Consider the following 25,368-nt stretch of genomic DNA (forward strand, 5'->3'; position numbering starts at 1 on the left):
CCTTTAACTTAGATCAAAGTCACAGCAGTTAGGGAGTAATGATTTAAAGAAAACCTTTTTAACACCCAAATATCAGTCAGTAATATCGGCATTAATATAGCAGTCCTAGTATCTTGTCTGGCTTGCATAGCATGGAGACTTCAGAATGATATCATATTTAAAAGCAAACTTCATTTTTCCGTGTGTTGGAAACAAGATGATGCCAGAAAACCAAATGTTTTATCCAAATCAACTGATACAGGCGTTGCCAGGTAAAATGCTGACAGTCTGAAGTTCCTCAGGTTTCTGGTATTTCCAACTCAAGCCGTTCAGCACGCCCCCTTGACCCCCACACTTAATCCAGACATCCTGCACGCCATGCATCCTTAACAGACTAGTGGTAAGAAACAAAACAGGGATGTTTCGGAACTGATAAAACCTTTATTTCACTTTAAATTGTCTTTTACATTTTGTCCTGTTTATTACATGTAAGGTGAAACTAGAATTTATTTTAAAAGACATACACAAATCTAGTATTACGTCAATAACCAGGGTTGAGGGGAGGGTTTCCAAGGGCTTTTCATTTTTTTTTCTCATTTTTTTTTTTTAATCGGTGTCTTTAAGCTAAAGTCTAAAATTTTCACAACCACGTGCGCGCTAAGCAATAAAACCGTCACAGAAGCAAACTTTTTTTGTTTTTTTTTGGATTATTTTATTCTAAGCAGAATACTGGTCAGTAAAAACAAAACGCCCCCCCCCAAATACCAGATATACAGACAGGCTCGGTGCCACATTCACTACTGCATGGGATCAGTTTTTCATTTAGAAAGCGTAGAATCACTGCCTTTTTTGATCAGCTAATGAGAAAAGAGCGGCGGGGCGAGATTTTTTTTTTTTTAATTCTTTTAAACTTCAGTGCATGAAAACTTTTATACCCAGCAAAAAAAGGGGAAATAAAAAGGAAAAACATTGAGACACATGTCTTTTCTACACCTACAGAGTGGAATGTCAAGATGGCAGATGACAAGGTTATTGTGACACTGAGTGGTGGATAAAACCAGCAAATTATCCATTTTTAGCCAACTGTTTTTGACTTTGAAGAAATAAAGATCTGTCTCCTGGGTCGAGTCAAGTTAAATCAGGACTATTGTTAAAAACAACCGGTGAGAGAAGTGATCCGTCTGCCTCGACTTCGCTAAACGTACTTGGGTTGTGATGTAATACCACACTTTTACAGCCACAGACAGATGATTGGCTGATCAGCGGCTTGGAGATTTGTCCCCAGCGCTTGAACCTGCTGTGGCTCTCGAAATCATAATCAGTTAAGAGTCATATCATTGCGGTGTTTTTTAAACATTTAAATCTGATGGCTGTAAACCTGACGGATATAAGGCAGTGGGATAAATGACGTGGGTACCCGGGTTAATAATGACATGCACTATTGACGATGAGGCATAGGCGTCACTGTTTTGTAATCAATGCTATATCGACCAATCAAGTTTTAGCGACTCAGGGATGCGTGCGGGGAAACAGAATCCGAGGAACAAATGACTGAGATCCCACGGAGGGAAATCCAGCCGCCGTAGTGGTTCAAAACCGTAAAGTGAGTGTAAACTGTGAAACAAAGGCGTCTCTAAACTCTATTTGTGCGTCTCAAGTCGAGACACTGATGGGTACAGGACAAGGAGGTTACATGTCAGGAATTTGCATCCGTCCCCAGAGATAAATCATGACCAGGGCGAATCAATGTTTCTTGGATTGTGAATTTTAATGTGGAGAATACCAAAACTAAAGGTTTCTCATTTAATCCAGCATCTCAAAAGGGACGCATGCAGCAGGAAGAAAGAACAGATGAGCAGCACAAGACCATCACAAACAGGGAGCAACCCAAGAAACCTCCCTAAGGATTGAATTTTCAGGGGAAAGGTTCTGGTGGAAAGACAGAACAGGTATATTTTGGACTGACGTCAGCTATGATATGCCTTTTGGTAGTTTGTTCTTGACGCTGGCCTTTTTTCCCCCCCCTGTGGGTCTGACCTCTCCCCAATGATGTTGATTACCAATCACTCACAAGGTGTCCATCCAGTCCAAATGACACAGATCTGGTTGGTTCAATTGAAAAACGGTAAAATTAATGTGGAAAAGGTCTATTTGTAGACCATTCGTCGCTGGGACATCGAAGTACTACTACCTGGCCTGCAGTACTTCATGATAGCAGCAGGTCGGGTGACTTAAGGCTCGGGAAACTCAATCTAGGTTTTATATGAAGATGTGTTCTGATTTGTGGGTCGCATTGCTAAGTGGAGACTTTTGGATGTCTCGGGATCATGTGACCAAAGCACCCCCCACAAAAAAAACAAACAAAAAAAAAAAAAACAAAACAAAAAGAAAAACTAAAACAAAACCGATGTGGTCAAAAGTGCACAAACAAGCAGCTGACTGTAACGGCTTCTTTGCAAGCAGGGGTTTTTTAACGAACAACATCAACAAACTATTTTTTTTTTATTATTTTGTTTTCCCAAAAAGACACATTTACAGTTAAGCTCTAAAAATGTTTACAATTGTACAGTTTTCAAAGAAAAAGAGAAAGAAAACGGAAAAGAAAGGTGCGAGTTTGATTTGTAAAAAGACACAGGACGAGAAAAGGGAGGACAAAAAAAAGTATATTTATATATATACACACACACACACGTGTGTATATGTATATATATATATATACATATACATACATACATATATATACATATATATATGTATATATAGAAAGCAAAAAAAAAAAAAAAAGAGGGGACGAGGCAGTAGAGGGACAGCAGCACTTCGCCGGGGGACGACAAGATGGAATGTATGATTTTTAAAACTTGGTTTGGTTATAAACTTTGCCTTTTAGTTTCAAATATGCAGGTGAAATGAACCCTGGGGTCCCTCTGGATTTGACTCGCGTGTTTTAGGGAGGAAAGTAAAAACCGTGTTTTTTTTTTTCTTTTTTGCGATGGCAGCTACGATGCTTTGTTTTCGGATGTGTCAGTGTCACAATATAGCCTTGTATGAGGACCCTTCTGTATAAACCTCAGCAGGAGAGCACTGCTGCTTCGGAAACAACACAACCCTCCTTTCCCGATTTTGTTTTTCATGTGTGATTTCTTTCTCTTTTTTTTTTTTGTTGCCCCCCCCATGAGGAGAGTGACATCTGGTGGTGAGGCGGAGGAAAGACTGAGCATCACAGTGTTTGTTTCAAAATAAACGGACAGTTTAATACCTTTTTGTTTTGTTTATGTTTTGTTTAAAGTGGAATCAAACCAGCCATTTGCCAGTTACACTAATAAAAGCCAAAAAAGGGATGGACACTAGATAAATGCATTGACTCACTAGGGGTGTGGGAGGGGGGGAGGGGGGGTGAGAGGACAAACTGAAATGTTATGAAGGGGTGAAGGTAGAGGAGCGAGCGAAGAAGGGAGGATATAAAGGGAGGGGGACTTTAAAAGACAAATCAATTTAGTGAAGTTGGGTAAACACCAACCCTGTGAGCTGCGAAGTAGAGCAGGGGGGGTGGGGGGGGTCTTTAGTTGGCCGGGCAGGGCCTTGGAGTGCCATGACCATGTAGAGTGGGGAGGAGAATAGTGGGGAGGGAAAGGGAGGTTTCTCTTTGTTTGTGCCCTCCGAGGTCTCTATCTGTCTGCAAAGGTCAGGTGCGATTCATGCCGCTGGTTATACAGAAGGGAAGTTGGGAGGCGGGGCTTGAAAAAGGTGGGAGAAGGGAATGAACAGGCTGTTTATGTGTACGAAGAGAGGAAGAAGAGGAGAGCGAGGAAGAAATAGGAAGAAGAGAGTGGGGATGGGTTAACAGTGAAGTGCCCTCTAGTTCTCTCCCTCGACGGCTTCGCCCTCGTCTCCCTGGTTTTCTGATGTCCACAGCTGCGGGACAGAGAGGATATGAGCATGTCAACAACCGGGAACTCCATTCGCTACATCCTCATGCAGGGAAAATACTGGTCAGCCGATGGAACCGGACTAAGCGGTGTCGTTGGCCGAAATGTTTGCGTACAGATTAATTCAGTACTTGATCCAAGACCTTTGGCGTCTGTTACACTTACATTGAGTGTAGCAGGTTGCTAAAATACACTGCTCAAAAAACATAGAGGGAACACTTAAAAAACACATCCTAGATCTAAATGAATGAAATATTCTTATGAAATACTTTGCTCTTTACACAGTTGAATGTGCTGACAACAAAATCACACAAAAATGATCAATGGAAATCAATTGTATCAACCCATGGAGGTCTGGATTAGGAATCACACTCAAAATTAAAGTGTACTAACAAACTCCAGGCTGATCCAACTTTGATGTAATGTCCTTAAAACAAGTCAAAATGAATCTGTGTTGCTTCCTGAGTGGACACTATGATTTCACAGAAGTGTGATTGACTTGGAGTTACATTGTGTTGTTCAAGTGTTCCCTTTATTTTTTTGAGCAGTATATTTTACAGCGCCACCTTTCAATTATCCCGTAGCAGTATTTAAATGCAGCGTTGACAACCACCCAGTCATCAGTCTATATCACAATGTTGAAAGCTTAATGCATATAGTACATGAATTTAAAGCAACCCCTATCAATAAGTATTACAAAACATGGTGTTTAGAGAGCAAAAATAGGACGTATCGTCACCAAGGCAACATTTGGAAACATTGCATTTCTACAGCAAAGAAAGCCTGGATGGTCTGCACACTGACAGTCATGGAAACGTTGGGAGTTACTGATACTCACAGTGAGGTTGTCCCTTAGTAGCTGCATGATCAGCGTGCTGTCTTTGTACGAGTCCTCGTTCAAGGTGTCGAGCTCGGCGATCGCCTCGTCGAAAGCCTGCAACCGTTTTGACACAGTCAGTCTGACACAAAAGTAAAAACACACCTGCCGTCGTCTTGGTTTGTGTCGTCAGGCTGACATCTGGAAGCTGCGGCCACTTTTTAAGACAGCGTTGGTATTTAATCAGACCTAAAAGAGGAATGCTGTGTCCATTTGAGAATAAGCCCCAGGGGAGGAAAGAGCGACTCGCTTGGGCAGGATATTCCATGCTCAGATACATTTTTCATCTGATGAGAAAAAGCAGATGGGACTGGTAAAATTGTTGGTATTATCATGAAAGTAGTGATCACGAGGCCCAGCTTTATCTCAGACTTATTTGGGCATTTTCCAGCACAAACCGCTGACGAGCGGGACAGCTAATTTTCTGGAACTGCACGTTTGACACCCTATGTGTCATAGTTTGAGACAGATCAATTCAAAATATAGAAGTCAGGAATATTATTGATTGGATGGAGATTCAGGGTCTGATCGAAGGGGGAACTGCAGCTTTTCTTGACGTTATAAAAATGATGGGGCTGTGGGTTTTGTGGTTCAGGCGCTACGACATGGATGCGGCTAACATTCGGCTTAATGCCTCTAAAACAAAAGGGGACCGATCTACCAGAACAATCTGCCCGATGTTACATTTTCTCCTGGTCTTCACACAATTACACACCAGGAACACAACTGCCTGGACCAATAGCCAGTCAGGGTGAAGGAATATTCGATTGAACAACCTACGGGTTCTTTAAATTATTTCAGAAGTGGCAGCCATCTTGTCTTTAAAAAAAAACAAACAAAAAAACAAACCCAATACAAACCCAGGTGGTGATATAAGGACTGGACTCCGGTGTTGTCTAAGAGACTTTTTTTTCTTTTCTTTTTTTTTTAAACAGTGGAAATGCAGCTGGGGCAGCTGAACATGCCAGGGGTCTCCGTGGATATCCGTCTCTTCCTCCTTTGTGATGTTTTGAGGCTCTCGGCCGGAAGAGAAGCGCCTATGGGAGTTCGTGTTCACCCACCTGCTTGGCCAGAGAGCAGGCCTGCTCTGGGGAGTTGAGGATTTCGTAGTAGAAGACGGAGAAGTTGAGGGCCAGGCCGAGCCGGATGGGGTGTGTGGGCTGCATGTCCTTCTTGCTGATGTCAAAGGCCTGCTGGTAGGCCTGCTGAGAGTTCTCCACCGTGTCTGGAAACACAAGTGCACATATCTTGTCATACATTCCCATGGTGGACAGCGGACCTAAATTCCGTCGACTTGGTGATGAGGAATAAACGTGAATAACTGATTCAGATTCTGAATCAGAGAGACATTATCTAAACTTTCAAATAATGTTAATTGTATCTTTATGTGTCAAACAATTTATCTGCTCATTTCATGCCAAATGTTTGGGAAATTATACAAATATATGACTTACAGTCAGATGACTGTTTATGGTGCTAAATGTGGGAGGCAAGTTTATCTTTGTGAAGAGAAACGACCAGAAACCAGGGCAGAAAAGACATTACTGTAGCCTTATTTAGTCAAAAGTGACAATTGGACCATCCACGTGGGGAACGTTGCAGCATCACACATACAATTTTCCTTTAAAGCTTATTTTAACGTGGCTGTGTTTTTGACTGCCTGCACTAGAAGTTTTTCCTTTCTGCTGCGCTTTTGCTTTTAATTAAAAAGCAAACAGTGACACGACTGTTCAAAGGCAAGCGCATAATTAAATTTGTAATAAAACCAAAAGGGAAAGATTTTCTTCTGGATTCCATCATTTCTTGAACGAGAATAAACATTTGCAGCCCGAGTTCACAGCTCAGATATTATTTGTCAAGTGGCCTTGTGAGCAAAGGTCTTTCTCGTGAAGAAGTTTGCTTTGAGCCGGACAGTAGGGTCACATTGAGTCGGAGGCCCAAGAAGACCGGCACCTAAATTTTGTCTTAGGAAAAATAAATAATAATTAAATATAAATAAATAATGAAAACAACTAAGAAAAACACAAAATGTAGCCACAAATCAATAGGGACTCCTAAACAATCACTCTCTAAAGCACACTTTCTGACAAATACACTCTTAAGCAAACCAGCTGATAGAGAAGAATTGAAAGAGGAACCCTTCTCGCTTTGGGGGTACGAGTGTAAACTTGCCAAACCAAAGTAAAATAAAGCTAAACATATACATCCATACATACACATATACATAAATAAAAAAATGTGGGGGTGGCTCACCCTTCTTCGAGTCCCCGGAAGCCACCTCTGACAGGTATCTGAAGTAGTCTCCTTTCATTTTGAGGTAGAACACCTTGCTCTCCGCCTGAGATGCGTTGGGAATGAGGAATTTGTCGAGCAGATTCTGAAACAGAAAAGAAGCAGAACGGCTTGTAAAAAGACCAGAATGGATGAGATTAGAAAAAAAAAAGGAAAACAGTGCAAACAGCTTGAAAAAATTAAACATTATCTAGATGTGCTTCTGATACTATACAGCAGTACAAACATGATATTGCATACAGCTGTAGTTCACTTTTATTTCCCCTAATATTCAGCTATGTTTTTAAATTCTTGGCAGGGTAGAAACAATTTCTTCTCTTGAAATATTTGTTTTATTTTAGGCACCGATAAAGAAGTGTTGTAGAATTATTATGTTTTATAGACGGTTCTGTCTTTTCCCCCATTAGTCTCACTGTCAATTTCATCTTTATTTTCCTAAATTTAGCATTGACATAGATAATGTATTTAAATACACTGGTTTCATTCTAAACAGAGTCGGCAGAAGTCACAACCTGAGATATTCCGTGTTCCCGGGTTTTCATTGGATCCCTTGTTCAGACAAAATCACAGCAGAAACCACAGCAGAGCATCGTGTTAAGATCGGCTCTTTTGGGCGCTGTTGCTGCGGTGATAAAATCTGAGTTGTTGCAAAGTAATGTTTATGAGCTAAGGTTTGGTCTCCTTCTTCAGTCTGAATTATTCAGAAGTATTGAGATTTTAGTTGTAGTTAATTACAGCACAGCAAAAAAAAGTTGCACCATTTTAGACTGAATTCCTAAAAATTTCAAGACTAAATTCAAATAGGGAAGTAAGAAAAAGAAAACAGATGAACTACCAAATAACCAATTTTCCTGGAAGCTGGTCTTGGGTATATTTTTGTTAATTTGAGGGGGACGACGACGACACGTTAATAATAAATTCCACTCACTATCAGTTTTATGAAGGGGATGCATGAGTGTCTTTTTTTGTTCCAACCCCCGACTCTGCCCTCATCTGATCGCTCTCAAGAGGTCATGTGATCAGGATAACTTTAACCCCCGGAGTGTCTCCTCTCTGAGCCGGGCTTTGTTTCAGTGGTTACATGTGGACCACTCCACCACAAAGAGAGCTGTTTTTTAAAAGGCGGTGACTCCGGTGGCCGGGCCTGTAGTCACCGAGCCCGGCTGGAATCACCAGATTAAGATTAACTACAGAGTCATCAGTTGAAAATGAATGGTGTGGCTAACAAACAAAGCAGCAGATTAGGTTGGGAGAGAGCAATAAAAATGAGCTTATGAAAAGCAAAACAGCTTGTTCACCTTGTTTTACTCAAACCGGAAGAGGCGGAAACAGTTCAGTTTAGATGACAGAAAATAAGAATTGACAGGGCAGCTTAATGAAATGTATACTATAATTTAATTCCGATACTGTAGTCTGTATTTTCCAAAAGAATCAAGACATACAAGCCGTGAAACTGTTAAATGTCTCCTGATGAAAGCGGCGTATGACATGAAAACAAAAAAAAAAACTCGACAAAATAATTTTTTGTGTGTCAAGTTTAAATTTCTTTTTACTGTTAAGTACCTCCCCAATATTTGGGTAATTTCAATTATTAATCAAATAGTAAACTGAATATCAAATTATCATTTAATAATCAAATTATTATTAATTTCTAAATGCGGTATTCAGGAGATTTAATGTTAAACATGTATTTTTTTTTAATTTTTGGGATAATTTTCAGTTCAGGATCTGAGTACTAGGTAATTTAACTTCCAATTCAATAACCCTATGCACAATAGCAAAAAGAAACATTGAGGTACATTAAGGTGATTTTCTGCTTGAAATTGGTAAACATGTTGACATTTTGTAGGCCCCCCTCAAAAAAAAAAAAAAAAAAAAACAAGTATCTGAAAGCCAAAGACTTAAACGAGACAAAACTGCAACAGAACGCTTCTTGTGTGGGAGAGCTTGAAGCTGTTCTCTTTTCTAAAATGGTTATTCCTTGCTCAGATGTTCAAGCGTGTTGTTAAAAGATAGTTTTTTTCTTTCAAGAAAGGTGCTAGTGGTGTTTTGGATAAAATGCACTGCCGGCAGGGGAGAAAAAAAAAAAAAAGGGACATGAAGCGCAGGAACAAGACACTCAACATTTTGCTGACAGCTTTTCAATGATTTATGATTTGGAATCCTAAAGCCGCTGTAACATCAGTCTGATGGTCGGTGTGGCTTATTCTGAGGCGGCCATCAGTAAATCTACGCAACGGTAGACACTAGCTCCTCTGTTTGTTGTTTACAATTTACAGCTTAAAAGTACAGGCTGTACGATTTTCCTCAAGGGGTACTAATGCACCATGGTGGATGGAACAAAGTTGAACTTGTGCTTCGTTAAAAGAACCACAACCTCATGCAGCCTTTTAGCGTGTGTTTTGTTTACATGTTCAGACCTTCAGTGTCCTTGGAAACACATTGGTCAACTATGAATTACTTGATAAAATTTTGCTCAATGACCAAATAAATCATAAACTGCAGCAGCATTGTCTGGACTCTGGAGAAAACCTAGGCTTCTGACGTACAATGATCTAAATCAATAACTCACCTGTATAGTCAATAATCACTATGGATGTAATATTACCTATTAGGAGCTCTTGGCTAAAATCAAATGGCATCATAGCTCACATTGATATAAAAATTACACCTATTTAAATCATGTATAAACATGCTGGTTCTCAAGATTTACAAACTGAGTATCCACCACAACTATCTGCTGTGTCCAGAAATAGACTAAATACAGGAACTGCGTCATAAAATGGAGGAAAGAGGAATGGATCGATCTAATTAACAACTGAATAGATAAAAATTAGCTTTTTTCCCACTGCAAACTGGTGAGGTGAAAGGTAATTTTCCTCCAGTGGATTCAACTCTCAGAGTAATAAAAGTTTCTGCAAGTTTCCACAAACCACTCAAAGAAAAAAAAAAAAAAAAGAGGGGTGATGAAATCCTGCTCCTGAACCCAGAGCTTGCCTTTCACGTCTGCTGACTTTGCACATGCACGCACACACCAGCCCTCATGCTGCATTTCGAACATTCTATAAATTCCATTACCTTGTTTTTTTTTTTTTTTTTTTAATTGTACTAACCAGTGATTTAGTTAAAATGTTGTTTCATTTTTGCTCTTAACATATAAGGTGTGTTATAGTTGCCATGCATCTTTCATGTATGCAGTATATTCAGGGCATAACAATCAACATTTATTTGCATGCTAAAAACAAACCCCCCCCACAGAATATTCCTTGAAAACATCTTGTCAAACAAGCACAAACAGTTGGAAAAGGGATATTTTAACTGTATGTCTAGTGCAAATGTGCAGTCACCAGCGCAACTAACAATTCCCTGATTTTGTCACAAATATTTTAAAACATATCTATTTTACAGGTTTTAAGCCCTTATAAGGACATTGTTTGAACCTGTAACTACATTCTAAATACTATCAAATACTACTACTTAGGTGCTCTTGACAGGAATTCTAAAACTTGATCCTAAAAAAATAAAAATTGAATATACAAAATCTGAAATGTGGACAATTTGAAGAGTGCTTCTTTCTCGCCATACAGAAACAGGAAACTGTAGTTTTTTCACCATCCGGACACACAAAAAAATGCAGCAGCAGCTGCATCTTCCTGCAAGAGCATAGCATTAGGATGCACCCTGTTCTGGCCCAGTTACATCCGTTTTGTCACCTTTTCAAATAGAACTACTACGGAGGAACTGTCCTGCCAAAACAGCATATCGAGCCACCGCCTTTAATATACCCGCTTTTTTTTTCCTGCGATCACATCTCGAAATTAAGACAACCTAATACCAGGGATTGTTTCACCAACTCCCTCAAGGTCACATGGTTTCTTTTCACTGTGGATTCACCAAAGTGTCTCTGCGCCTCCTGCTGCTTTAAGGATGGCATGTCTCCACCCCGTCCTCTTACTTCCCTCATTCCTCCAGCACCACATTACTGCAGACGCTTCCGCCATTTGACCTTCAAGATAATATTAGAAGTCTGCTCAGGCGCTGAATGCTTCTTTTTAGGTCTTCTTTGACCTTGGATGACCTCTGATTTTAACACAGTCGGGACATGGCAGCGATGTTTGTAAGGACTACAATTAGATTAAATCCCTAAACTATTTTTAATCCTTCAGACTATTTATTCCTCTTTTAACCATATTATGTTAAACTACATTTGTTTAAATGATAAAGTCACACATGACGTTAATCAACTGTGTCCTAAGTGCAGTTCCCTCTTGCGGCATTGTGTATTTTCCATTACAACCCCCTTTAAAAGACGGGAGACTCCAATACCCACAAGCCCCAGGCGCATAGAGAGTGATGCTCACAGAAAGGAGTGTGGACACTGGGCAGGGATGGAGGGACAACAGCCCTGACAGTTGTGAAAGAACAGATGAGCAGGTGATCTGAGTGGATCTTTTTTAACCTCTGGCTGCTAGTAACCTGTTCTCATGTTTCTGTGGCAACCTTGTGTATTATGGTCAAAGGAATGCATGATTCAGTCAGGAAGGTGAAAATCCACAGATCTTTCTTGTGTGTGCTGGGCTTCTGTGTTAAAAATATACTTTAAAATATATATAACCTTTAGAGGACTTCCACAAAAGGAACTGACTATTGTTTGCTTGTAACAACAGACATTAAGAGTTTACTTACATAATTTTGGTATCATGGAGGTAGTGTTGCTGTTCCCTAACCCAGTGCTTTTCAGTAAAAAGCTCTTAAGTAACTGCTTCCTTTAAAACACATTCTACCAAAGTACCTTACGGATCTAGCACGGGGAAAAAAAATCAACAGCAAAAGATGATTTGAATACTTACCTCTTGGTAATTTTCATAATTTCTTTAGACTTAGGAGCATTTCTCGGAATTTTGGGATCTAATACGAGCAGAGAAAGCGAAAAATACACTCCACATAATGTAATTTTACATGACACATAGCCCTGGCCTTGTTTAATACTTCAGGTGAAAAACATTACATATAAACCTGTTTCTAAAGCTATAGATCCTGCCTCCCGATATTTAACATCCTATGCGCATTTACTACCTTTTTTTTTTTTTTTTAAAACAACCTGAATTTTCAGGATCTGATATCATCTGACTGGGCACCAACACCTATCCAAACCAAAGTGCACACTTATCTGATACTAACAATGGTTTATTACTGGCCTGCTTATGCACAATGACAAGCCGTATAGTAACCTTATTGCTGTAAACCCCCCATGTCTTCGTTAATTATTCAGCCCACAAACACAACAGAAGGCTTGATGACTTTTGGTTTCCCCTTATCCCATCACTCACTCTGCCACTGCACTCACTAACTACAGAAACACATGAATCCAGGACGCACCGAATGTGGCGGCAAGGTGAAAATCTGAGGGAAAAATCAATGCTTTGTTCAGTAAGTCAGCAGCTGCTTGTGGCTCCTGGTAGCCTCATCATCCTTGTCACCACAAGTAACACCATGTGACTGTTAGCCTTTCAGCAGTCGGCTTCTCTTCAGCTATTATGTCTTCCAAAGACTCCCCCCACCACCCCCATCCTCACTGCTCCCTATCGCAAGCCATCTCCCATCATCTTCACAGCCCCCTTCCTCTTCCCTGTCGTACCAGCACATCGTGGCAGATTTCTTGGAGTTCAGACTCGATCTTCACGCGGTAATCACGGGCCATCTGCTGCTTCTTCTCGTTGCCCTCCGTCTTCTGCTCGATGCTAGAGATGACGCGCCAGGACGAACGACGGGCCCCCACCTGGCAAACAAATGGCAAATACATCACCGTCTCCCCCCCATAAATGCCATTTAAGATCTCATTACAGTTTATTTGTTGGGAAAATAACTTTGCTTACAAAATGCACTAAATATCAGTTAACCCTCTGAAACTGGAACCATTATGTGTTTTACATTGTATTTAACCGCTAAGCATGTTCCCAAAATAAGAAAATATCCTCAAATGGGGACAATGGAATTATTTTACTTAATTTGCTACACTGTAAAGAATCAAAACATTTATTTTCACTCTAGTGATCATCCCCACAGCTGCTGTCAGTGTCCCAAGTGATCCAGTTAAGGTGCATGGTGGGGAAAAGTCAATGGGTCCCATCGTCTTCAAAGGGTACTTCGTAATAATGAGCATCATAGCTTGACAGATATTAGTTTTAATTCTCCTTACCAGCCACATCAAACTGCAGTTTTTATATTTTTCCAACATTTGAAAAAGAATGATTCCATTTTTACTGTTAGAAAAACTATTGACATGCTGTCGCTCACAGGCATAAATATCTGAGGACCACAAGTCAAAGAAAATGAGAACAAAATAAGGCAGTCATCTTGTCAATTTGTGTTCATTCAGTGTATTTTTCATTTGATTTTTTCAGATTTTCATGAAAATAAGTCAAAAATAATTTGTTGCAAATGATCAATGAACAGAGAACAATGTGAGGAGAACTCAAGCGGTCAATATAATCATTAGGATCAAGGGTCCCATGAGGGAAAGGGGAAATGTTTGATAATATATTTGACAAGCATACACTCAGAGGAAAACTTCCTTAATGTCATCACACAGTCATATAAGGGTGAGGCTGTGAGTAGCAGTGGAACACTAATGGGTTAAAATGTCCTTTTATATAACAAGTGCTTCAGAGCAAAGAAAAAAACAATGTATGTATTATATACCGGGGGTTTCAATATGGTCAGGCAGGTTAAGAAATGCAGCACATTTCTCATCTAATTGTTTTTCGCCTTCATTTTGGGACCTGTGAAACAAATAAGTCTAGAAAATTTTCATTGATTAGCTCTATAAACATCTTCTCACCATTGGAAAACAGATGAATTTTTATTGGTTTGCATGTAAAACCCTTAACATAATCAAACAGGAGAACAAAAACTTTTTTTTTTTTTTGCATCAGAAGGAGACCATACCACATTCTTGTAGGCGACAGAGAGCAGGTTGCGCTCCTCGTTGCTCAGCTCCACACCCTGCTCCGTCACGGCCTTCATGGCAGACGCCATGTCGTCATAGCGCTCAGCCTGCTCTGCCAGCTTGGCTTTCTGCACCAGGTCACTCTTATCCATCTTAAGGCTGCAGAAAGAAGAAGGGAAGGGAGGAAGAACACCTGGTTAGAATTTAGGGTGTGAGCATTTGAAAGTTCTTCCCTCCAAGCCTCCACCACATGGAAAAATATGGTGTATAATATGAATAAGTAAAGAAAGAATGAGGATGGGTAATTGTTAAAGACAACTTAAGACAGACGGGTATGGCACAGTTTTCTTGTGGTCTGTTAATGCCACCGTTATTAAAACGGCTCAGTCACAGGATGCTTTATTTGGGTCAAATAAATTCAGAAATTCGGTTTTAGTATGAGCACAAACATTGAATATGTTTGAGAAAAGTTAATTAGTTAAGTGTGAGATCAACCAGTGAAAACAGTGGCAAACTAAAGTTGGATGTGGATGCTTTGGGCCAAAACCAATGTTCGCTCTTTCCAAATACAGTTTGTGTTTGCTTCAATCTATGCTGTCCTATATTCAGCCCTTCTTGAAGCTGAAACAAGAACATAGCTGTTTAAAATATTCAAAAAATGTGGATTAGTGCTTTCTATTTCTTAAAAATGGCTGATATATCTATTAGATAGAGATGCAGAAAGGGAAAACTGTTGAGAATATTTGTGCACTAATTCTACACACCATCTCTTTACTGGCAAGTCATATTTTAAGAGACCTGTCTAATTCCAATTTTCTGGTTTCTTTTATCCCTTAATGACTGTTAGTTAAATATCTTTGGATTGAGAAGATTTGATGATGTCATCATTCTAATCTGCTTCTCACTCTTTTCTGACCTTTAATAGACAATAAGACTGTTTTGCTAATTATTGGTTATTAATGGTTATCATTATCATTATTAAGACCAAATGTGAATTGCATTGGAAATTTATTTGTAAGTGGATCCCAAAACCAAAAACGACAGGGCTCGTTTACATTCAACTTCCAACCACTGAAAAAGGTGCCAGAGATTCACAGACTAAAATGATCCATGCATAAATATGTAATGATTAAAAGGTAACACGTATTAAGATTATCCCATTCCTATAGAATTCTGGATCTCACTTTTAAGGTAGAAAATTCCTGCACTGTTGAAGGATAATCAACCGACACTAGAGAGGCACATAATTTAAGGAAAAACCTATTTGCTTTATCTCTATGTAAATATTCTATCAATACAGACCTCAAGGCAAGAATCATGTGGCTAGGCTGGGTAAAAGTATCTGTACTTTGACACTTTTGGGCCAATGGGTTGAAAAGATTGCAATTAATTTTTTTAATGGGGAAAAATGACGAACAGATCTACAATCTGCGATTTAAACTGGATGAAGCAGCATGGTAGAAAAATCATTGATCCCCATTCTGTGACTAAAGGACAAATAATGACAAACCCATGCGACAGATCAGCAAATGGACAAAAATGTTCATGGACACACAATAAATGACCTGTAGTGATGTGAAGTCTGGAGATGGGTTTTAGACACCTTTCCTTCCATTCAATCCACCTTGACAAGTTACTTTTATGATGCACCGCCCCCTCCATTCCAGTATAAAATCAAATGTTTGTGCTGTTTGGTTGAACTGAAAAGCTAATCAGACAACGACTGAATTTTGTTCCTACTATTACATAAGAAATCAGGTGTGTTCCTGTTCTCAAGATTACTTATCTTCGTTTTGAGGGAAACTCATTTTTTATTTTTTACAACTACTTACATGTTCATGTTTTATAGTATTTATGTTTTTCATTTACATTTTTGAAAACCCATGAAGATGTTAATTTTTTTTAAGTGACACTTTGCTGTGGATTAAATAAATCCATCCTGTTGTGTGAGGCTTCTTCATAACATGGTATCTCCAAAGACTTGTCATTTTATAAATACTACTGTGAGGTATCATGGCAACACTTTTATCCACATAAATCCACATGACCCTCAAAACAGATTTGTTGGTGTTATTGAGATAAGGCTGAATTGCAAAAATACACTAACTAGTTTTGGAAAAATATCTAAACCTCTTAATGGTTAATGGTTAAATGAGCAGCTTGATTTTTTTAAGATGAAGGCGCTGCACAATCGAAAGCTGCTGTCGCGTCAAGTCCTGACGCAGCCTTGACAAGAGAAGTGTGAGCCAGGATGAGCAAGACTGCAATTTCGTATGAACTTCATTTCACAAAACAGGATGGCTAAATAAATTCACTGAGTCATACTGGCCTCATGGATTTTAGGCTTTCCCCCTGCATCCAGAGCATACTTCAAAATTACGTGATTATATCTTGGAAAGAGAAGCAGCTTGGGCTGGGAAATAATGTAACAGAGGCAAAAGTGAAGGATCAAATAAGAAAAAAATTTAAACTGGGTTATAATCACTAAGAGGGGATAAGAAAAAGAACAAACAAATCTAAATTGAGGGAAATGTAATCAAAGGACAAGAGGTTTAGCTTGCAGTTTCAATATTACCCCACAACAAGAAGCCAAGAAACTATTTTCATATAAGGCAACATAAGGTGATGTATAGCATTAAATAAAAACAAACATAAGTGAGGAAAAAAACATTAAGTAATAGTCGCCTGAGTTCTGGTGATACTCCAACAAGAGCAAAATGATTACAAATGTATTTACTGCCTCCTAAAATTAAAATATATGGGGAGCAGAAATGACATTTTAATTTTGAATTCCAGTGAAATGGCTGCTTGCAGTAATTCCACCCAAGGGCTTTGCGCTCTCCAGATGAATCTGTAGGTCTAAGTAGGCCACAGCCTCGCCTCCATCTCCTTTATATCTACATCACACTATAATCTCTCTACAATGCGCTTTAACCAGCATTAACAGTCTACATTTGCATATTTATGTCATTTCAACGTAAATAAACTTGGACTCTCCCCCCCGCCCCCCATCCAAGGTTTTTACATTTACAAACAACCAACTGAGTAGTGGGAACAGATTACATAAAAAGAATGTATACATTAACTGACCATTGTAAGGGAAATACATTTTCCCTCAGTAGACATTTATCTCACTTGCCAGAGGGCGGCAATAATGAGCAGTCATGTAGCCCATGAATTTTACATTCAGAAAAATTGGTAGAAACTTGTATTTTTCAAGGCAAATTTACAGTTTGAACTATTTTCTTAAAAAACACAATCCTTGAGTGTTTGCCTGTGAAACTTTCCGTGTCAAAGGATATAATGATACATAGAAATGAACTGGTTTATCGATTATATAAATCAATGCAAATGGGACAAATCAATATATATCACCCTGCCTGCTTTTATTCCCGAAGGCCTTGTGCAGTACATTACCATATGAAAACACCAGATCAAATTATGTATGCATTCAAATGTTTTTCATTTAGATGCATAGTAACAACTTTAATAAAGTTGAAGATTGGACAAAGTGGTGCAATGGTTTGCTCTGTCATAAAGCAAGAGGGTTCATGGTTCAAATCCATTTTGCACCCCAGATTTTCTCTCAAACTGCTACAAAAAGATGAGCATAATGTCTTGAGAATAATGTCTATCCCCAAGACACATTAAATTGTGAAGTGGTTTACGCTGCCATTAATTGGAACCCACATTTGAATGGCATGATTGATGTGACTTGGTTAATCCCGATGTCAAGTGGGACTTAGTTGATGGTAAGTGGTATTTACTATGGATGATGGTTGTTCCTAATAAAACTGAATTTTGTCTTTGTTAACAAGCAAAACTACTTTTAATAAGGCATTAACAATATCAGGACCTGTGTCTATTTCACTGCTTTAACGTTTTGGTATACATATCCGCACAGCGAATAAAAAAAAAAATCTAAAGCACCTGCTGACTTCTTTGTTATTTTTGACGCTCCTGCAGCAGTTGTGTCTCACTGCCACTTATGACTTTCTTGATTGGACTCAGCTATGAACATGGAAATTTATGTTTTAATTTGGCTCTTACCTGACTCAACCTCTAATTTGGGAACACGCCTTTTTTTGTCATTGATCCTCTCACTGCTGGCCCTCCACACTTACATCGTGACAAGGAAACACCCCGCTTTGCCAAGACGACCTCGAAACTAACAGTTCGACGTCAGAAACTGACTAATTCTGAGGAGAGAAGCAGCTTAGTGCCCCTTTAAGACTGACCTGCCATAAATTTCTAATTGCTGAATACACCTCCTCTCAGTAATAGAGGTTTGTATCTCAGGTCATGTCCTTTGCTCAATCATGCTTTTCTAAGATGGACTGTGAAGGATTTTATGAAAACAGAATGTGGGCAGATTTGATGTAGTCCCTTAACATCCAACTAGAAAAAAAATATCTAATTTACATTTCACAATTATGTACATTTTCTTTTTATAGCTGGTGCCTGAGTGATTTTTTTGTGAGAAATGAATACATGGAAAATAAAATGAATGGAACTGGAAAAACAAAGAGCTATGGAATAGATCAATCAGTATCAAAATGTCACATAGTTTGAACCAAATTTCATCAGTTTTTTTTATGCACATATCCAACTGAATAGCAGCTGTGATATGAGATTGAATATGTTGTGAGAATAATGTCAGGAGAGGTAATGTAAAACACTTAATTCACATACTTATTATTGATGAAGCCTGTAGTGTTTTGTTGTTCGCAAGTTGTGCAGTTCACAAATCAAAATGTAATCTTCCAAATTTGTTTCAGACAGTATGCTTTCTTAAGCTGTGATGCTGAGTGTTAGACTTTGTAACACTATTTTGTTGAAATAAGGTTTAATATGAAAATATTTAAACACCACAAATAATCAGTTGATTTTGATATCAGAATTTTTGGATATCTTGTGATACAAATGAAACACATCTCTACCAAAACAGCAATAGTTTCAATAAACATACTTTGATTACATATTGAGAAATCATCATATTTGTATAGTTAAAACATAAAATCTTTACAAAAAGACAGAAGCCCATCATAGCACTACCATGTAGCATCCATTTCACATACATTTTACAAATGTAAAATATGTAGTGTCATCTTGGTGACCAACACTTAAAAATGCATGCAGCATGTATGAATGTTTATGGATATATTAATTGACAAATACAATTTGATCCGAAACTGTTCAAAGTTATGCCTACTTTCTGTGGCGCTATCCCTACATTTCGGGGCCATCAGTATATAAGAGTAAGTTTTTCCTCTACCAGAAGTCTTCCAATCCTAACTGCGCATCAAATATTTGTGAATAAAAACCACTGTACTAGCTGTCCATTATGCTGTGGTATATTTTGTTCTGGGGTCAGATAATGGGATTTTAAACCTTCCCACTGATCTCTGGTGTTTGTGTTCATTAATTAGCAGGGATCAGCAGAGGAAGGAGGTTTCTGTCCAACCCTAACTGCTGCAAGATATTTCATTTTTATTTCCCTGTTAATCTTTGTATAATTGATAGGAAAAAAAAATGACTTATTCAGTTTGAAATAATTTCAAATACAAGGTATTTCAGTCAATTATCTAAAATATATCACAGATGATAATGATTGCTGTATCATTTATCCCCTGTATTTTTTATTTTATCTGTATGTCTGTCTGTATAGGTTTTTTGTGTGTTTTGGAGGGACGATTACTTTGCAATAGACTACACTTTTCCCCCTCACCATATCAAAGTAATAATAGATTTAAAAAGTGTCTTCTAGGTCACAATTGCCTGTACTTAACTTTTGAATGCAATTTCAACAGGTTAGATGTAAATATCAATTGCCTTATGAATACACTAATTCATAGGAAAATAAAGTAATACTTGACAAGATGCAAAGGTGATGGCTGCAGAGTGACCAGAAGTGTATCACACTGATACCATGTTTCATCTACACAGTAGTTAGGAGTATATGCTGTTGCTACATGTGTTTAAAAAGAAAAAGAAAATACTGTATAAGCCCACAGTATTGATTCATTTTTGCATCTAGAGTTTATTAATTAGAATCTCTGGAAAAATATATACAAGTGTAAAAAAAAAAGGTGCAGTACTTAATGCCATTTTATATTCTTACACTTTGCCATAGACATGTTTTATATATTGTGTTAATCATTGGAATGACTGTTTTGTGTAATTTAAAACTGCACGGTATCAACGATACCTGATTGGTTTTAGTTACACATCTTAGGGTGTGACCACTTTTAAAAATCACAGTCTCTGCAGAGGACAATACCAAACTGCACAGAAGGTCAATTTTGAGTAAAAAAAAAAAAAAAAAAAAAAAAAAAAAAAGAGAGAAACCTGCAGTGATAACCTATGATTTACAACTCTTGATATGATCAACAAAATCACAAATTTTAAATATTTTTATTAAAAGTGGGTTTGCATCCACTGCCTAATCCTAACTTTTCAAAAATTATGAGCGTCAGTTTGGCTGTGCAGTAACAATTATAAAGCACTTTAATTTCATTTTCACCTTTAAAGTGGTACTGCACTCATTTGTTAGTGTTTGTAAAAATTGACTTTTATATGTATATATCTATATATATATATATAGATATATACATATTAAATGAATGCACTTAACCATTGGAAATATGAACAGAACTGAATACCTTTAGGCTATTATTGTATTCATTTCACACTTTAATTATCATGCAAGAAATGGAATTTTAAGAGCACCATTTGTACACGGATAGTTTGATGCCAACATTTGTGATCAATTTTGAGTAAATATTTTACTCAAACATTTTAAGTAACCATTTTATATTTTGTAATTATTCGCAAGGTATTACATACTGGAATCGTGTTAGCGAACGGGCAGTAGATGAGGATATTATAATGTATTTATCAAAGTATAATACAGAATTTTAGTATTTCCGTTCTTTGTACTTTGCTATAATGTATAACATATGGAAGGGATCCTCAAATAAATGACATGACGACAAAAACAGTTTAAATACTAGGTTTCCCGTTTCAATTGACTGAAATAGAGAACATCGTGCTAAAGTCTGCATGTGGCATCTACACACTACTGTCATTTTCATGAACGTGCTCTGCCTTGTAGGCTAACATCAATTTAGCATCTTCGAGCTAAAAAAAATTAGCATCAGGCTAAAATGCCGCTTACTGCGGTATTCAATCCTACTGTTGTAGCGCTAGTTACCGGCCGCAGGGACCCACACATCGGTTATCGATCCAACTTGGCCCGTAACCAGCACGGGCGACATTAGCAAATGTTGAACTCAACAATCTAGCGGACTATTCGGGTTAACAGGCTTCTGTGGAGCGACAAAAAGGGTAACGTCAACGCCACATTCGGCCGCAGGCCGTATCAAGGGCACAAAGAAACGCTATAGTATAGCGCAACGAAACCGTCGCCGGGGGCTGAGAACATTTCACACAAGAAGCGCAGCAGCGGCCTATAGTTACGCCCTCCTTGTCGCATTCCCCTGTGGAATGTTAAGATGGAGAGATAGATTACCGCCGCCTAGCATGCTAAACTGCTAACCTCACAGTATAGCCTTCGGCTATAACGGTAAGCCTGCTAGCTAACGGGAACTGACCCAGTTCAATCTGGTTTGCTATATATTATGGGCAGAGTTTAAGCTTTCGATCGAATCGAGAATTTGCCCTAAATCGTTTTCTGTTTCCGAGGCCAGTTAAATGCAATCCACGAATAACCCTGATTAACATTGAAATCGTGTACGAAGGGTGACTCCCCTAGACATAAGGAGGGTGTGTAGCTTCGACATCGTTTCACTACGCCATGACGAAGCGAGGCTAAGACGACGAGCGCGACGTCCCGTTTGTTCAGCGAATATAGAGGACAAAAGTGTCGGTTGTCCAGTTAACGGGAGCAAGTCGGATTTGACCTCTCTCCGTGATCACCTGTACATCGAGGCGCTGACGGATAGAACGTATCGCCTCGCCCCCGCGACGGTCAGCGTTACTAAGCTGTCAAAATGGCCAAACGAGGCTTCTCCCTCCCCGCACGGGTAACCGCGCAGCGCGCATGGCATCGACCGAAATCTGTGCCCTCAAAACGAGCCGCGTTGAAAAAGACCGACGAACACACGTAACAAACGATATCACAATGCTAGATATTTGGAGGGTACCCCCATTTTTCATCTTTTGACTATGCGGCCACAAGTCTCGGCCTAAATCCTCGCACCCAGCCCCAAACCACAATGGGCACCTTCCGCCGCAGCGGCAGCGGGCAGTGCCACAGCCGGGCCCGATCTTCCCCTCCGAACAGCCTCCTTAACCGGCGAAAAATAATAAAAAATCGAGTGAGATGGAAGTAAACTCACATTTGGAGCGTACTAGGGATCCCAAATTTATTCTCTGAACGACGGGGGTTTATCAAGCCGTCCTCCTCTCTCTGCTCAGGGTATTCAGGGCAGTACCACTTCCGCCTGCTCTGACACTTCCGCTTCCTCTAAACCCCACCCCTCCCCCCGCCAGTATCCATAGCGACCGCGCCAGGGGGTTTCCTAAGCATCTTCTGAGGGGCTTTGACGTCAGGAGGACCATGGCAACCGTGTCAGGATGACGTGAGCCAGGTTTCTAAAGCAATGGCTTGTATTAGAAATTACCGGTGTGATTGTCTGAGTATGTGCACGCATGTGTGCAGTTGTTTTCCACGTTGACGGCATTAGGATGGACAGAACGGGCAGGTTGCAGTGACATACTAATCTGTTTTGATTCTATCTCACCATTTAAAGCATTAAGGACAGGGACACCAAGTAGTCATTGGGGTGTGTTCAATAAAATATTTACCAATTGGAATTTCATGTGTTTTTTAAAGGCGGCAATTAGCAAAAAAATCTGGAAGGAAGCTAATGTAAATCAAAATAGGATTATAATAAGTCAGATTGAAAAGCCTAATGCACAGAAGTGGCGGCAGTGTTGTGACAATTCATTGACATGAATACATGTAGAAGGAATAAGTAGAACAACACAAACATCAAATTCACAGATTCATGATCAGGAGCATATTGTTGCATTTTAGTCAGGGAAACACCCGGGTGACAGTAAGATGTCTGTTTAATGAGGAATAGCTGTTGTTGGCCACAGCCACGCCACACAAGCCTGCAATACAAATAACTTTTACCGCTCCATTCCAGGTAAAAAAACAAACCCAGTATTCAATGCACCCCAAGCCACACCCACATAATTCCTAGCAACCCCAAAATCACACAGAAAACAAGCATCAACATAAACTACACTATGGTAAATATAAGAAGTGTGTGTGTGTTGGGGGGTATTCTCTTTCCCGCTCCTTTATCTGTCCCAAATTTTTCCTGCTATTTTATTTACTTTTGTGTGCATTGTGTCTAATGAGTGCCAGATATCTCCTGCCTTGATTTACTTTTAGAAGAATAATAAGAATAAGAATAAGAATAAGAACAACTTTATTTATCCTGAAGGAAATTGTTGTGCCAGAGTTTCAAGTAAAACATAACAATAATAGATAATAGTAGGAAGCAGGGAGAATAAGAAATACGAATAAAATATAAAGTGTCAAAGTCAAAGTATCACAGAAGGCCCGTTTTGCATTGTTCTAATCCCGATATTTGAGTGTCTCATGTCATATTTAATTTGATACAACATTTTATCAATGATTGCCCAACTGTAAGGTTGATCATTTCTCTGTAATGTTGAACCCATATTAGAAGTTATAACTCTTGGTTGCTGCAGTCAGTTATGGTTGTCCCCTCCAAGAATTGGTATAAGGGCCACTCAACAGTCATAATGCTTAGTGGTTGATTGATAAGGTCACAAAAAGCAGGTCTGTAATGAGTAGTAAAAGTACTGACAGGTGAAACACATAGCTGGAAAGGTGTTGCAGACCTATACGGGAAGCAGGGCAGGAAGAAAAATCATGTCACTGAGCCAGGAAATGGAGAGACAAAAAAAAATTAAGATGGAGGTAAGACCAAAAAGGCATGGAGAAATCATGTGCTACTAGAGAGGGGGAAGGTAGGCAGATTGATGACCTCTGATCACATGGCATATGACCAGAGGCCAGGGGAGGCAGACTGGGTGACTCCGGAGGCCAACAGGTAGAACTGGAAGTACTTTTGGAAGGATTTGGGAGCATGCAGGAGGCAATGCTCACCAGTAGCTGTGAACAATAATACAGGAGGCAAAGGTCAATACAGTGACATGGCCAGCTGAGGGAGAGGAACTTGTCCTGTTTGCACAGCCAGGTGTGGTATTGGGGTTTTACAGCAGGTGGCAAGGGAGATGATGTAATCCTGAAGATGAAGGAGATCAACAGGACGGGGGAGGGCACTCAGTCCATCAGGCCTACAAGATTAAATATGCTGAAAGTTGAGAGAACCTCTCAAACCTCCTGCATTGTACAGCACTACTGCCCTGCAAAGGACCTGGCAGAGGGTAGCAGCGTCTGCTGGGTCCAGCTTGGTCACACTCCTCTTAAGTGTTTTGACTTTAGGGACCAGAATGTATGAATTACCAGACAGGAAGTTGAGGAGATTCTCCCCTGTTCTTTTTTTTTTTTCATGAAAGAAATAACTTAAGCTAGTGAACAAGCTAGTAAATGCAACACTTCAAAATTGAACAAGCAACAGAGAGTTGGACAAACAGAGGTTACACAAACTGCAGGCGGAAGTTAAATACACTTAACCCCGCTATGAGATTCAGGTGAGGAAGGGGACGGGAGGGTGAGCAGGCAGCTGATTGGATGAGGACCAGGGAGCGACATGTGCCGACAATGACCAAACCACTGGCAGGTGAAGAACATGACGGGATGAGGAGGGGAATCACATGAGGGAACCTATAGTAAGACAAGAAGAAACTCAAGAAGAAACACAAGAAGAAAAGTGTCCAAAAAGAGAGTCCAAAAATAGCTCTTGACAAAAAAAGCTTTACCTGAGTGCAGTGCTACGTGTGTCCTGTAAAGATTTTTTATTCAATTTTTAACTATAAGCTGTCCAGTTTGTAGGAGGTTGGTATTTGTGTAATAGGCACATTTGCTGTTATATAGTTTCTTATTTATTTTTTATACCACATATTTCCTAAGGATTCAGCCCTTTTTTTAAAAGTTAGCGAGTAATCGCTTGATGAAATCAAAATCAAAGCAGCAAACCTTTCTAAACATTCTCTGGGACCTCAATATATGTAATCTTCTTTTCCTTTTAGCAACTCCCTTCAGGGGTCGTAATAGTGAATTAACATTCTCCGTCTTACCCTATTCTTTGTATCCTCTTCTCTCACACCAACTAACTTCACGTCCTCTCTCACTAAGTCCATAAATCTTCTCTTTGGTC

At 39.3% G+C, this 25,368-nt stretch overlaps 1 protein-coding gene across 1 annotated transcript; it reads right to left on the reverse strand.

The window, feature by feature from the left end:
- Positions 1-1,728: 1,728 nt before the first annotated feature.
- On the reverse strand, positions 1,729-22,537 carry LOC147232965 (14-3-3 protein beta/alpha-1-like). Its single transcript, XM_086150153.1, has 7 exons — positions 22,384-22,537; positions 14,023-14,182; positions 12,713-12,853; positions 7,036-7,159; positions 5,844-6,007; positions 4,744-4,839; positions 1,729-3,891 (listed from the first exon to the last, which is right to left on the reverse strand). Exons 2-7 carry the CDS (start codon positions 14,173-14,175, stop codon positions 3,835-3,837), a joined length of 735 nt encoding a protein of 244 aa, XP_086006279.1. The 5' UTR covers positions 14,176-14,182; positions 22,384-22,537; the 3' UTR covers positions 1,729-3,834.
- Between the last annotated feature and the right edge of the window lie 2,831 nt (positions 22,538-25,368).

Source organism: Fistularia commersonii, chromosome 7 (genome assembly GCF_037954325.1).
Source record: "Fistularia commersonii isolate RoL2024-O1a breed Wild chromosome 7, RoL_Fcom_v1.0, whole genome shotgun sequence".
Lineage (NCBI taxonomy): Eukaryota > Metazoa > Chordata > Actinopteri > Syngnathiformes > Fistulariidae > Fistularia > Fistularia commersonii.